General features: G+C 43.3%; 1 protein-coding gene across 1 annotated transcript; it reads right to left on the reverse strand.

The window, feature by feature from the left end:
• Positions 1 to 3,589: 3,589 nt before the first annotated feature.
• On the reverse strand, positions 3,590 to 8,797 carry taf3 (TAF3 RNA polymerase II, TATA box binding protein (TBP)-associated facto). Its single transcript, XM_083665947.1, has 7 exons — positions 8,461 to 8,797; positions 7,501 to 7,743; positions 5,541 to 7,375; positions 5,361 to 5,443; positions 4,956 to 5,232; positions 4,751 to 4,857; positions 3,590 to 4,522 (listed from the first exon to the last, which is right to left on the reverse strand). The coding sequence occupies exons 1-7, from the start codon at positions 8,624 to 8,626 to the stop codon at positions 4,408 to 4,410; spliced, it is 2,826 nt and encodes a 941-aa protein (XP_083522073.1). The 5' UTR covers positions 8,627 to 8,797; the 3' UTR covers positions 3,590 to 4,407.
• Positions 8,798 to 12,663: the final 3,866 nt, after the last annotated feature.

Here is a 12,663-nt window from a genome sequence, read left to right on the forward strand (position 1 = left end):
TGGAGGAAGGGTTTAGGAATTACAGCTCTTTAATATGTTGCCCCCTCTTTTTCAAGGGACCAAAAGTAATTGGACAATTGACTCAAAAGCAGTTTCATGGACAGGTGTGGGCTATTCCTTTGTTATTTCTTTATCAATTAAGCAGGTAAAAGGTCTGAGTTGATTCCAAGTGTGGCATTTGCATTTGGAAGCTGTTGCTGTGAACACGCTGCAAAAACAAAAAAATCCATCAGAGAGAAAGCGGCAACATTAGAAGTGGCCAAATCAACAGTTTGATACATTCTGAGAGAAAAATAACGCACTGGTGAGCTTGGCAACACAAAAAGGCCTGAATGTTCACAGAAGACAACAGTGGTGGATGATCGCAGGATCCTTCACATGATAAAGAAAAACCCCTTCACAACATCTAGCCAAGTGAAGAACACTCTCCAGGAGGTAGGCATATCATTATCCAAGTCTACCATAAAGAGAAGACTTCACGAGAGCAAATACAGAGGGTTCACCACAAGGTGCAAACCATTCATAAGCCTCAAGAATAGAAAGGCCAGGTTAGACTTTGCCAAAAAACATCTAAAAAAGCCAGCCCAGTTCTGGAATAGCATTCTTTGGACAGATGAAACTAAGATCAACCTGTACCAGCATGATGGGAAGAAAAAAGTATGGAGAAGGCTTGGAACGGCTCATGGTCCGAAGCATACCACATCATCTATAAAACACGGTGGAGGCAGTGTGATGGCATGGGCATGCATGGCTTCCAATGGCACTGGGTCACTAGTGTTTATTGATGATGTGATAGAAGACATAAGCAGCCGGATGAATTCTGAAGTGTTTAGGGATATACTGTCTGCTCAGATTCAGACAAATTCAGCAAAGTTGATTGGACGGCGCTTCACAGTACAGATGGACAATGACCCAAAACATACTGCAAAAGCAACCCAGGAGTTTTTTAAGGCAAAGAAGTGGAATATTCTGCAATGGCCAAGTCAATCACCTTATCTCAACCTGATCGAGCATGCATTTCACTTGCTGAAGATAAAACTAAAGGCAGAAAGACCCATGAACAAACAACAACTGAAGACAGCTGCAGTAAAGGCCTGGCAAAGCATCACAAAGAAGGAAACCCAGCATTTGGTGATGTCCATGGGTTCCAGACTTCAGGCAGTCATTGCCTGCAAAGGATTCTCGACAATTAAAAATGAACATTTTATTTATGATTATGTTCATTTGTCCAATTACATTTGAGCCCCTGAAAATAGGGGACTGTGTATAAAAATGGTTGCAATTCCTAACTGTTTCATCCAATATTTTTGTTCAACCCCTTGAATTAAAGCTGAACGTCTGCACTTCAATTGCATCTCGATTGTTTCATTTCAAATCCATTGTGGTGGAGTACAGAGCCAAAAATATGAAAATTGTGTCACTGTCCAAATATTTCCGGACCTAACTGTATACTGTAGATGTGTTCCTCTAACCATAGGCTTATTTCTCATAGAAATAAAGTTGCCCTGGCCATGTTTAGCTAATTATGTATGAAAAGCTAGCATTGAAGTCTAGGGTCAATGGGTTTGTCTTCTATTACTGAGAACTTGAAGCACACTGAGTAAACATAATAGTTGAATGCGTTAAAATGTATTGTAATTAAATAAAGCAGGCCTCTAACTATGCCAATGAGACACTCTCCATGCCCTTTGCTAACCAGCTTTGGGTAATCTAAACACCCATGAAGGAACAATTTATGATTGAACAGATGCTGGCAACAAGCTGTGACTGCATGAGACTTGACACCAGCACGTGGTGGGGGAGAGAGAGAGAGAAATCTTAACCCAACACCATGGGAGGAGTTTGGCTGAGATTATCAACAGGACTAGACAGTCATCGTCATCAAGGGAAGGTTATGTACTGTATCTGTAACCCCACTTGTGACATCTCTATTCTCTTGTAGGGTCTCAAATATTGTTCAGGAGGGTACTGTACATGAATAGCTTGTACGTTGTCTAAGTAAATAGTGTTCACAAAATGTTTACACTTTCCATGGAAGCATTCTGCCTAGCCTGTGTGATGTTGAATGCATGGTGTTGCCTGATAAAACTACCAGAGAGAAATGTGAAAGTCAAATTTTATTGATCTGTGTGACTCCACATGTGTTATTAGCTTATCTTGCATGTGCAAGAGGACATGTTTCAGTTCTTCTTGATTAGGGCCTTTACCCTTTCACTTCCTCTTTGATTTCTTCACATCAGAGAACCTCTGGTATATCTTCTCTCCATTAGGGCCAGCTGTGCCACACACAGAAGCAGTACTCATCTCATTATGTTCACACTATTTTTAGCACTCACCTACACTATCCACCCACTTAACACAACACAACCCAAGCAGGCAGTACACTTTCATGCAGTTCCAGACAGGATTTCAGTTCACTGTGAAGATTTCAACAGCCAAGATAAATAGCCAAGATTTGTACCAGGCCGTAACAGTGGGGACTAATGTACTGTAGATTTTTCTTAAATATCATCAAGATGAAAGTTATAGAGTTACTCCAAAATCATTGGAGATGACATGTTGCCGTTACTATGAGAGACACAACGCAAAAAGAAGAGTGATCTGGCCAGCAAAACTGAGCAGCAACACTTCCTGAACAAAAAGGCACAAAAATAGCTTGTTCCCTTTTTTCTAACACTAGTTTAATGCTTAGTAGTGGATTGGAGCTTTTCTTATTATTACTGTATGTATTGGATAGTTCACTTCATGGTGGTAGACACTACAAAAGCCTGCAATTTGACAACAGGAGTTTCATTATTATAGTTCAAAAGCAAACTGGTAAGAGGAGTACTCCACACTAGTACACATGACTCTAACCATAAACCAGAGAAACATTTGTTCCACCTCTTACATTCATTATTTGGGAGCACATGTTTTTTTGATGAGCATGCTGTGCACAAAATGAATTCTTCACGCCCCAATATCCTAACATTTCAAAAGAGAAGCTCCACTCATGTCTTGGCATGCCTCCCTGCATTAAGAATGACACCATGTGGTCATCCAGAGAAATGCAAAAACCTAAGAATAGTTCAGTTCAAGGTAGCATTATGCTGCACTGTGCCTGACTGACAAACTCAAAACAGCCCAATTTAAATACTGTGCATATCACAGCAGGAAGGCATTTCTATAACATCCTACACCAGGGTTTTCATGGTTGCTACAGACTACCTGTGGTTCATCTCAAGCCTGGCTGTGACACACTGCAACATGTTTCGGCTGTGTAACTCCATGCACCTCAGACACACAAATCAATGACATGCTTCTTTGTCAAAAGGTTTGCAATTAGTTTCACAAATTCAACTTCTCAAATCAATGTTTTGTTAAAATATTTCCACTGTATTTTCATGAATCAAATGCCTCAAAACAAACAACTGAGGAAGAAAAAAGATCTTAGGGATGAAAATTGCACACAGAACAATCAATGTATAAAATGCATGAGGATAGAAGTGCGTATGTGTTCAAATGATAACTGAATTATACAACGATATTTGAGCACAGAGATTTTGGGTACAGATGACCATTTTTGGATGGCAATGAGATTTACAGGTAGTATGAGAACATACAACAGACTGTTAGGCTTTAATATTGAAATATCAGCAAAATGAGATACGTTACAACAAGCACAGCTACAGCATAACTCCAGGACAATCCATATGAAGAAAAATAAAAATACAAACTTTCGTTTTAAAAAATATACAGAAATTACAGAAAACCATTCAAGTTAAAAAACCAATATCTGGAAATGGATTTAACAAGTCAGAATCCTAAGAACAAAATGCACTTGGCTTGGAAGTTGGTATTTACACATTTATACACACAAATGCAGTCATCTTTATATACATGACATATTTAATGATACTGCAGAAAACTGGGGAGGATTTAAACAAGCATCTGTGAGTCAGTTTGATTTTGACCTTCCATTGGTGACAATACTAACAAAACAACAAGAATAATATGACAATGAATTTAGCTCTTCTCTATACCATGTCCCTGCTCCGTGACGACATTGAACTCAGTGATCTTTTGTAACCATGATGAATACGCATGATCTCTCTGAAATCAGATCACCAAAACATTCCCCTGAACACTGGGCTTCCACATCAACATCAAGCCCCCAAAAACACAACTACAGAAGGGATGGGTAACCATGGAGCCCACAGGAGAACTGAGGTTGGATATGTGCTGGTTAAAGTCTTTTTTTTTCTTTTTTAGAGTCACAAGCTATCATTCATTCACTACAATCATCAGGAGTGAATGTCATATTTTAAACTTCTTTTTTTCTTGTCTTTTTTTACAGCAGTGCCAGGAGTGTTCCAGGATGGCTTGAAGCAGTCCAAAAATGTCCAAAGTGTGCTTTTTTGCATAGTCTCAATGCACTTTGTGTTTCCTTTTCTTGTGTTTTTTGTCCTTCTTCTTGCTGCCACACTTAACACAGAACCACTGCTGGTCCTCAGGTGGGGCTGTGAGCATCCCAACACAGGGCCTGGGGAGGGGAAGAGTGAATGAGAGTGAATGAGTCAGATGACACTTCGAAAAGTTGCAACTGTTCAAATAATGTTAATTAGACGTCCTAATTAGACCGTCCTAGCTTCTACAATGTCATTGTATTGAAAGGAAAATACAGGTGACAATATGATACAAAATGAGTGGCAAAGCAACAATGACTCGGCTGGACTGAGCTATAGTTGGTGAATGAAGCCATGCCACTTACCAGTGGTACCAATCATCGCAGTCGTCACAGCCAATCATCGGACTGCCATCATCAGGTTTGTTGCATCCAGGACAGATCCAGATTTGGTTCCCCCACTCATCTCGGATCTAGGGAAAAGGAGATAATTGACAGTACAGTCTTAGCAACAGGCTACTCAGGAATAGCAATGCAAGATTGATGAGTGATATATGGGTCTAGGACTCACCACGTAGGTGCTTACAGTCTCAGTCACCACGCTGCGTACAGGCGTTTTGAGGGACCCTCCAGCTGAGAGCATAGAAGCGGGGGAGAGCATTGGTTGGGGGGCTGCGGCTGCGGCAGGGGGGAGAGGAGAGGCGGGAGGAGCCAACGAGGGTATGACTGGGGAGAGTATTGGAGGTGGAGGCGGCGTCCGAGGACGATTGCCAGGTCCAGATTTGGCGGCAGGGGCCTTGGGCACCGGTGTTTTGACCTCTGCATTTGGGACCACCTTGCTGATAACTCTGGTGATAGACAGAAAGAGAACAGTCAGAGCAAAGACGGAGCAAAGTTATGGGTTATGATATAAATGACTGCATGGGTGTCTACAATATGGAGGCCCTGAACCACACACTGTAGCCACGGCACTTACATTTTGTCCTGGCCAGCACCCACCCTCAGGGTCAGCCTGGGGATGACTGGAGATGGCATAGCCACTGGGGTCTCCACCCTCACCTGGGGACAGAGAGAAGAAAAGGGGGCCACAGATTTTAGAGACTTCACGTATGATATAAAATCACTACACAAATCAATGTTGGAAAAGACAAGTTACCTTCTCAAGCTTGATCCTCTCCTTTTCCTTCTCTTTCTCCTTCTCTCGTTTTTCCTTCTCTCTCTCCTTCTCTTTTCTTTTCTCCTCTTTCTCCCTCTCCTTCTCCTTTGCTTTTTCTCTCTCTTTTTCCTTCTCCTTGTCTTTATCTTTCTTCTTCTTCTTCTCCTTCTTGTCTTTCTTCTTGTCCTTCTCCTTACTCTTCACATCCTTGTCCTGGAGGATGGGGGGCAGAGGGGGCAGCATGGAGGGGATGCGCAGACAGGTGGAAGGGCTGAATAGGGGGGCTTGGACATCACCCAAACCGAACGGGGTGAGGCCAGTTAGTTTCCTTTCGTCCCTACCCCTGTCCTTGCCCCGTTTGTCTTTGTCCTTCTTGCTCTTCTCCTTGTCCCTCTTCTTGTCTTTGTGTTTGTCCTTTTCCTTCCTCGAGCCATCTCCCCCATCTCTAGACTTGATCTTTATGGAGACTTCAGGCCCACCAAACTCCTGCTGCCGGAAGTGTTCCCTCAGGTCATCATCCTTCCTGGCGAAGTCCCTCCAGGGCATCTTTCCCTCCTTAGAGAAATCTTTACTCTTGTCCCTGTTCTTATCCTTGTTTTTCTCTTTCATTTTCCCCCTGTCCCTATCCCTGTCCTTGTCTTTCGGTTTCTCCTTCTCCTTTTTCTTCATTTTAGTCTTGAGCTCCTTCTTCAGTTTTTTCTTGATGTCTACTGAGGACACCATCTTGTTCTTCTCTTCGTACACCTTAAGGAGGGGCTCAGGGGTGGGTGGTGAGGCTGATGCTGAGGACAGGTAATCTTGGTTTTGAGGGGTGCCTGAGGGACCCCCCTGGTTTACCTTACGTATGACCTCATTGATGGAGTCGTCCATGGTCCAGTTTCCAGGGCCTGCATTGAGGTGGAGCGGTGTTGAGGTGTCTTTCCCACAGCTGTTGGCCCCTAGCATGAACTTGGGTGTTGGCTCCATGATGGTGAGTCTCCTGGGGCTGGAGAATCCATCACTCTCTGACTCTGAGCCAGAGAAGGCAAACGGGTCAGGCTCCCGCTCAGCACACGCTCTGGCAATCACTGCATCAATGGAGTCGTCGATGGCAGTATTGTCAGGTTCCAGTTTCCTGAGGTGGGCTTCAGCTAGCTCCATATCCTCCAGGCTCTGGCGGACATGGATGTTCTCCTTCCCCATCCTCTCGCTCAGGGCTGACAGGGGCAGCCTTTGCAAGGCCTCAGCCTTCCCCTGGGGGTGAGACACCTTGGCAGAACCCATTTTTGGACTCTTGGGGCTTTTGGGGCTCTTGGTATGTCCGGGGGATTTTTTCCTTTCCTTTTGTGAAGATTTTGGGGAGCGAATGGGGCTACCACCCATAGGTCCAGCATTGACTCCTTTAGGGGATTTAGTCCGTGGTCTGCCAGGGGAAGATACCTTGGGTTTGCGGCCCTGACCACTGTGGGATTTGTGGTCAGAATGTCTGGGTGTTACCGGCTGAGCTCTGAAGGAAGCTGGGGTTCCAGAGGGTATTTCAGGTGATAAAGTGAGGGAGCCCAGGCCATCGTGAGAGGCCAACATGCCTGGGGGAACACGCTGGGGGTTGAGGGAGGTAAGGGGCTCCCTGGGCTCAACCCCCCATTCTGGACTGAAGCCAGGGTGCATGCGTGGCCTCTTGGAGGTGGGCATCATGCCCATCGCAGCATCAGGGCTGTCCAGGTGTCTCTTCACTGGGTGGTTCTCATCATTGACTGCCTCATCGTCATCCATGTCCTCGTCATCATCGTCCAGTGGGACCTGCATAGCCTCAGCAGAGGTGCCCATATCAGGAAGGACTTCTTCCTCCTCCTCTTCTAATGATGTGAAGAAAAATAGAGAAACAACATGAATCTTTATCAGCAAATCTGCCTGGTTTGCAACCACCCAAACCATAAACCCCAATAGCAACGTCCATCATGTAGCAGTGCTAAAGCCTTACCTTCCTGTAGGGAGACCAGGGGTGGCAAATAATCTGGAATGTAGTCCTTCCTCTCCTCTGCATCACGGGCACCAGGCTGAGGGAACTGCAGCATATTGTTCTTGCTGACGGGGAAGAGGGGGGTCTGCTGGGCAAAGCCCACAGGCTCCAGATTATGGACATAGTCCTCCAGCTCACTCAGGCTCACCCCCAGCAGCCTGAAGGCCTGGCCCACGTCATCCAGCACAGGATCCGTTCGCCCATCTGGGAATAAACACCAGATCATAAAACATCAGACCTGAGTATCCACTATGTGTCCCATCGCAAAGCTGTCTGTCATCTCCCCAAAACTCACAACATAAAGACAAGTGAGGCGTGCAGTTATCCTAAACTGATAATGGCCAAAACTATCATACATTGATTTGCAAGGAATGCCTTTTGTCTGAGGGATACTTTCTAACAAGATTACTAAGATGCTCCTGTAACTTGGGCAGTAAAATGTGAAACAACTGAGAGGTTCAAGAACAAACAGACATAACACAAGTCCAGGCAAATTCAAGTTAGCGTATGTCTTCAGCAAATCATTGAGTGTTATTTTACAGCAATCTGTAAACTGATGCCATATCACAGAACACTCCCCTAACATGCCCATGTTGACATCCGAGCTAGGAGTTCAGCACACAAACACACTGCCGCTGCTGCATGACCGGTTTCAAATTGAGAAACACACATGGCAGACATATGAGTTGAAAATATTCGCTTTGAGATAAATATTATCTTATTAACATCGTCCTGGACATTGTTTACATTACGTAGCTAGTCAAACTAGCCAGCACAGCAGCTAGCTAGCTTTGACTACTTTTATCTGACAACCAACAAGGTAGGCCTCACGTTGAGGGGCGCTAGTCGCAGAGCGGGGTATAAAGTGATCCACTATTACAATTATACATACAGTAATCAGAAAATAAATACTGTACTTACAGAGCTCTGAGTATCGATGACAGCCCCTGGCCAATTGCTGGATATATCTGTGCAAAACATCAGAGAGCAGGTCACAGGCGGTGAGCTGAACCGCATCCCAGCCGAGCGCTTGGCAGATCTGCGCCACTGACACACGCAGCAGCGAGCGGGCATAGCTCTCGCACATCTCGCTGACTTTAGTTATGGTCTTAACCTGGTCAATCCCTACTGGAAAACATGATCATGCTCTCCATGATGCATGAAACCCGAGAGGGTCGCAAACAAAACGCCCGATGAGTGTTAATTTTGACATCTATTCGAGTAAATATGTTGGCGCTCTTGCCAGAGCCGCCATCTTGTTTCCATCGACAAACCCATCCCCGAAAACGTCGATTACACTTGCGCACAAACATGGCCCAACCCACAAAAGATGGGTTTGTTCACAAGGATCATAGGTACAGGATCACCAAAACGTTTTCACCAACATTAATTAATTAGTGGGCAAGTCCAACTATTGTTGTTGACATACTTATTACTGGGCTTGCTTCAGCAAGTCCAACTATTGTTCTTGCTCATTCTTATTATAAGTGGGCGTGCTTCAGCAAGTCCAACTATTGATCTTCAACATACTCATTAGTGGTATTGCTTCTTTCTATCTGTCTATCTATCTATCTATCTATCTATCTATCTATCTATCTATCTATCTATCTATCTATCTATCTATCTATCTCTCTCTCTCTATCTGTCTGTCTGTCTGTCTATCTAGCCTCTCATTGATCTAAGCTCTCATCTGTCTATCTATCTACTCTATCTATCTATCTATCTATCTATCTATCTATCTATCTATCTATCTATCTTTCCATCAGCTAACTTTCTCTCATCTATCATTTATCTCTCGATTTATCTAACCTTCTCTCATCTATCTATAGATCTATCTGTCTAACTACCTATCATTTCATCCATCCATCCATCCATCCATCCATCCATCCATCCATCCAACCATTAAACCATTAAACCATTACCATAATAAGACCCTCTCTTGTCAGATCTCACTTTCTTTCAACTACCCAGCAAATCTATCTATCTATCGTCCAAACCATCTTTAAACTTGTTCTACTACAAAAATAAGACTTTGCAAGCCCACAAAGTTTCTTCTGGAACTTCTTTTTCTAGTTTTTTATTATTATTATTATTATTCCAATTCTTCCCAGCGCTACTCCTCCTACAACTTTTAAGCTATTCAAACCAATCCAACTTTACAACGCGCAAAGAGGTCTCACAGTGCAGTGCTATGACTTTCATTTTTGATACCTATTCAACTTTTTAAACTATACAAACCTTTTAACATGGAGGTCTATGGGAGCCAAAAGATTATATTTTTAAACCACTGCTACTGCCACTCCTACATCTTTTGAGCTATTTACACCAATCCAACTGTAAAATGTACCAAAAACTCCAAATTATCAACCCCAGATAAAAGCTTTCTGATACCTATTAAACATTTTAAACAATTCAGCTTTTTGTAACTCCAAACACTGTTTACAGTGCCCTGTGTAAGTAATGGGACAGTGTAGCATTTTTGTCTTATTTTGGCTCTACACTCCAAAAGTTTGGATATGCAATCACACAATGACTATGAGGTTAAAGTAGAGATTCTCAATTTTTATTTGATGGTACTTGTGTACATATTGGTTTCACCATTCAGAAATTACAACACTTTTTATGCATAGTCCCCCTATTTCAGGGTACCCAAAAGTAATGGGACAATTGGCATGACAGGTGTTTCTTGTTCGTCAGGTGTGTTCCGTCACATAATTTGTGCAGGCATAAGAGAGCTGTCATTGTCTAGTCTTGATTCTAGGCTTTGCGTTTGCCTTTGGAATCTGCTAAACGCTGGTAAAGCGATTGCATCAAAATCAAAGAATACCATCACAACGAAAATATCTGCAGACAAATAGAGCTAGCTTGAATAGATAGCTCCATTGGAGACTGTAAATATAGCTATGTAAGCTAGATTGTTGAGCGTGATATTTTATATTAGAGGCATCTGTGCTAGTACAAGTAATGTGGCTAACGCTGTAGATGGATTTGGTGGAGACAGTCATGTTCTTTCTTACTATTTACATGTGTTAACATGTGGTTTATACAAAGACAATGATCGTTTGATCTTCCATTGTGAACGGTGATCAATGTCCCCCTCTAACACTTATTGTCCCCCACCGATGAAATCAGAGAGGGGACTATGAATCGGTCTCTGTCCATTTTCATGTCACAAGCTTTTTCACTGACACCACTGACACCATTTTGATGAAACTTGGGTGAATGATGGGTCTTGCCATACAGATGGGACATGTACAACATCACACTGATTGGCCCAATTTTGACGAAACTACTGTGAAAGGTGCGTCTTGCCATAGAGATTGTTTATGAGTTTAGAGGTGATGTCATTAAACACGTCATAATAGGGTGCAAAATGGAGAGCTAGGAGTGTAAGGGGCCATGTCCACAGCAAGTTTTTTTTTTGTTAAAGCTGCCTTGGCCTTGCTTTTGTTGTTGCTTGGCTACCTGATACTCTTGCCCTCTAAGGTAGCTAGCAACGATTAGCAGTTATGCTAACACTTAGTAGGCATTTCTATGCTAGTAACAGAGTAGCTTGCTAGCAAGAGGGGGTAACATATATTTAGAGAGTGTTTGTTTCATACAAAAAGAGTGTATATTTATTTTAGAAACTGTTGGAATACATCCTAATTTTCAACTGAAGTAGCAGCCATTTGGTTGTGAAATTTGTTTGTCCCGCCCTTCTTTTAACCTGATTGGTCGGCTGGTGTCATTGATGGACACGGGTTTGTTTTTTGTGTGTTTTTTTTAATCAGAAGTTGAATCTTTTTCAACTGCTCAGCCCTGAAAAAGTTCAAAAGTTCAAAATAAAATAAAAAGCTCAGCTCCACGCTTTGGTTTTACTGTGCTGAAAAAGTGACCTGTTCCAATGAGAAAAACAGCTGCTGTTTAAAATTAAAGCTGTTGTGGACACAGCCCCTTAAATGCAGTAGCCATATAGCCTAACGGATTTGGGAATGATATTTTGAGAAATCGATGCAAAGCTGTATGAAGCAACACTGATAATGAATCAAATAAGCACTACAGGTTCCGGTAACTTTTCAGTCTGGCTGGGAATGCAGCTGTAGGCATATAGACTAATGAATTTAATCGTGACCAGGTTATCACATAGAGCTCACTTTAATGTCGAATGTTCATGTGCATAGTTAACAACACGTAGACTGAGTCATCGGCATCAGGTATCGTACAATGTGTAAACTCCTCACGATTTATTTTAACTTATGCATGGTCATAGCATATTGGGTATTCTTAATTCTCTGCCTCACTGAAACCTGGCAACAGCCAAATGATTTCTCCCATCTTAATGAGGCCATCCCACCAGGATATTCTTTTATTAGTAAACACCGTGTTACTGGGAGAGGGGGTGGCCTCGCTCTTCTTCACCGTGAGAACATCAAAGTCACTGCCGTCACAGTCCCCCATCACTCCTCTTTTGAATGTCTAGCTGTAAAACTCACAGGCCCCAAACCCACCTTCATTGTTACAATCTACAGACCACCAAAACCCTCTGCTGTTTTCCTCAACGAATTCTCATCACTACTTACAGCCGTATGTGCAATGTCCCCCACTGTGATCCTCCTCGGTGATTTCAACATCCACGTTGACAACCCATCCTGTACCTTTGCTAACGACTTCACATCACTCCTGGACTGTCTTGGTATCACACAACACGTCAACCTCCCAACCCATAACAAAGGTCACATACTGGATTTAATCTGCTGTACTGACATCACTCCCACCAACCTTGATGTCACTGATTTCCCCATCTCCGACCACAAAGCTGTACTTTTTGACATTCACACCCAACTACACAAAGTCAAGGAACAACGGACCATCTCCTTCAGAAACATCAAACATATCAACACCACAGACCTCTCCACCCTGATCAGCTCCTACCCCAACCCTCCCCCAGCATCCTCCTCAGCTGACCTGGTGACTCACTATAACAATTGCCTTTCCTCTTCCCTCACCACCCTGGCTCCCCTGAAAACCCGTTCAGTCTCATTCATTCACACTGCTCCCTGGTTCACCCCTGAACTTCACCAGCTCAAAACCACTGGCCGTCGACTGGAGCGACTCTACAAAAAGACTGGACTCACTGTACAC

Source organism: Argentina silus (assembly GCF_951799395.1).
Source record: "Argentina silus genome assembly, chromosome: 3".
NCBI classification, from domain to species: Eukaryota; Metazoa; Chordata; class Actinopteri; order Argentiniformes; family Argentinidae; genus Argentina; species Argentina silus.

Excerpts from the sequence above, each read along its gene's own strand:
- taf3 (XM_083665947.1), bottom strand. The coding sequence starts at position 8,626 with ATGTGCGAGAGCTATGCCCGCTCGCTGCTGCGTGTGTCAGTGGCGCAG. Across the intron at positions 7,376-7,500 it reads CCTGGTCTCCCTACAGGAAG|AAGAGGAGGAGGAAGAAGTC; the intron begins GTAAGGCTTTAG and ends TCACATCATTAG. Across the intron at positions 5,233-5,360 it reads GGTGCTGGCCAGGACAAAAT|AGTTATCAGCAAGGTGGTCC; the intron begins GTAAGTGCCGTG and ends GTCTATCACCAG.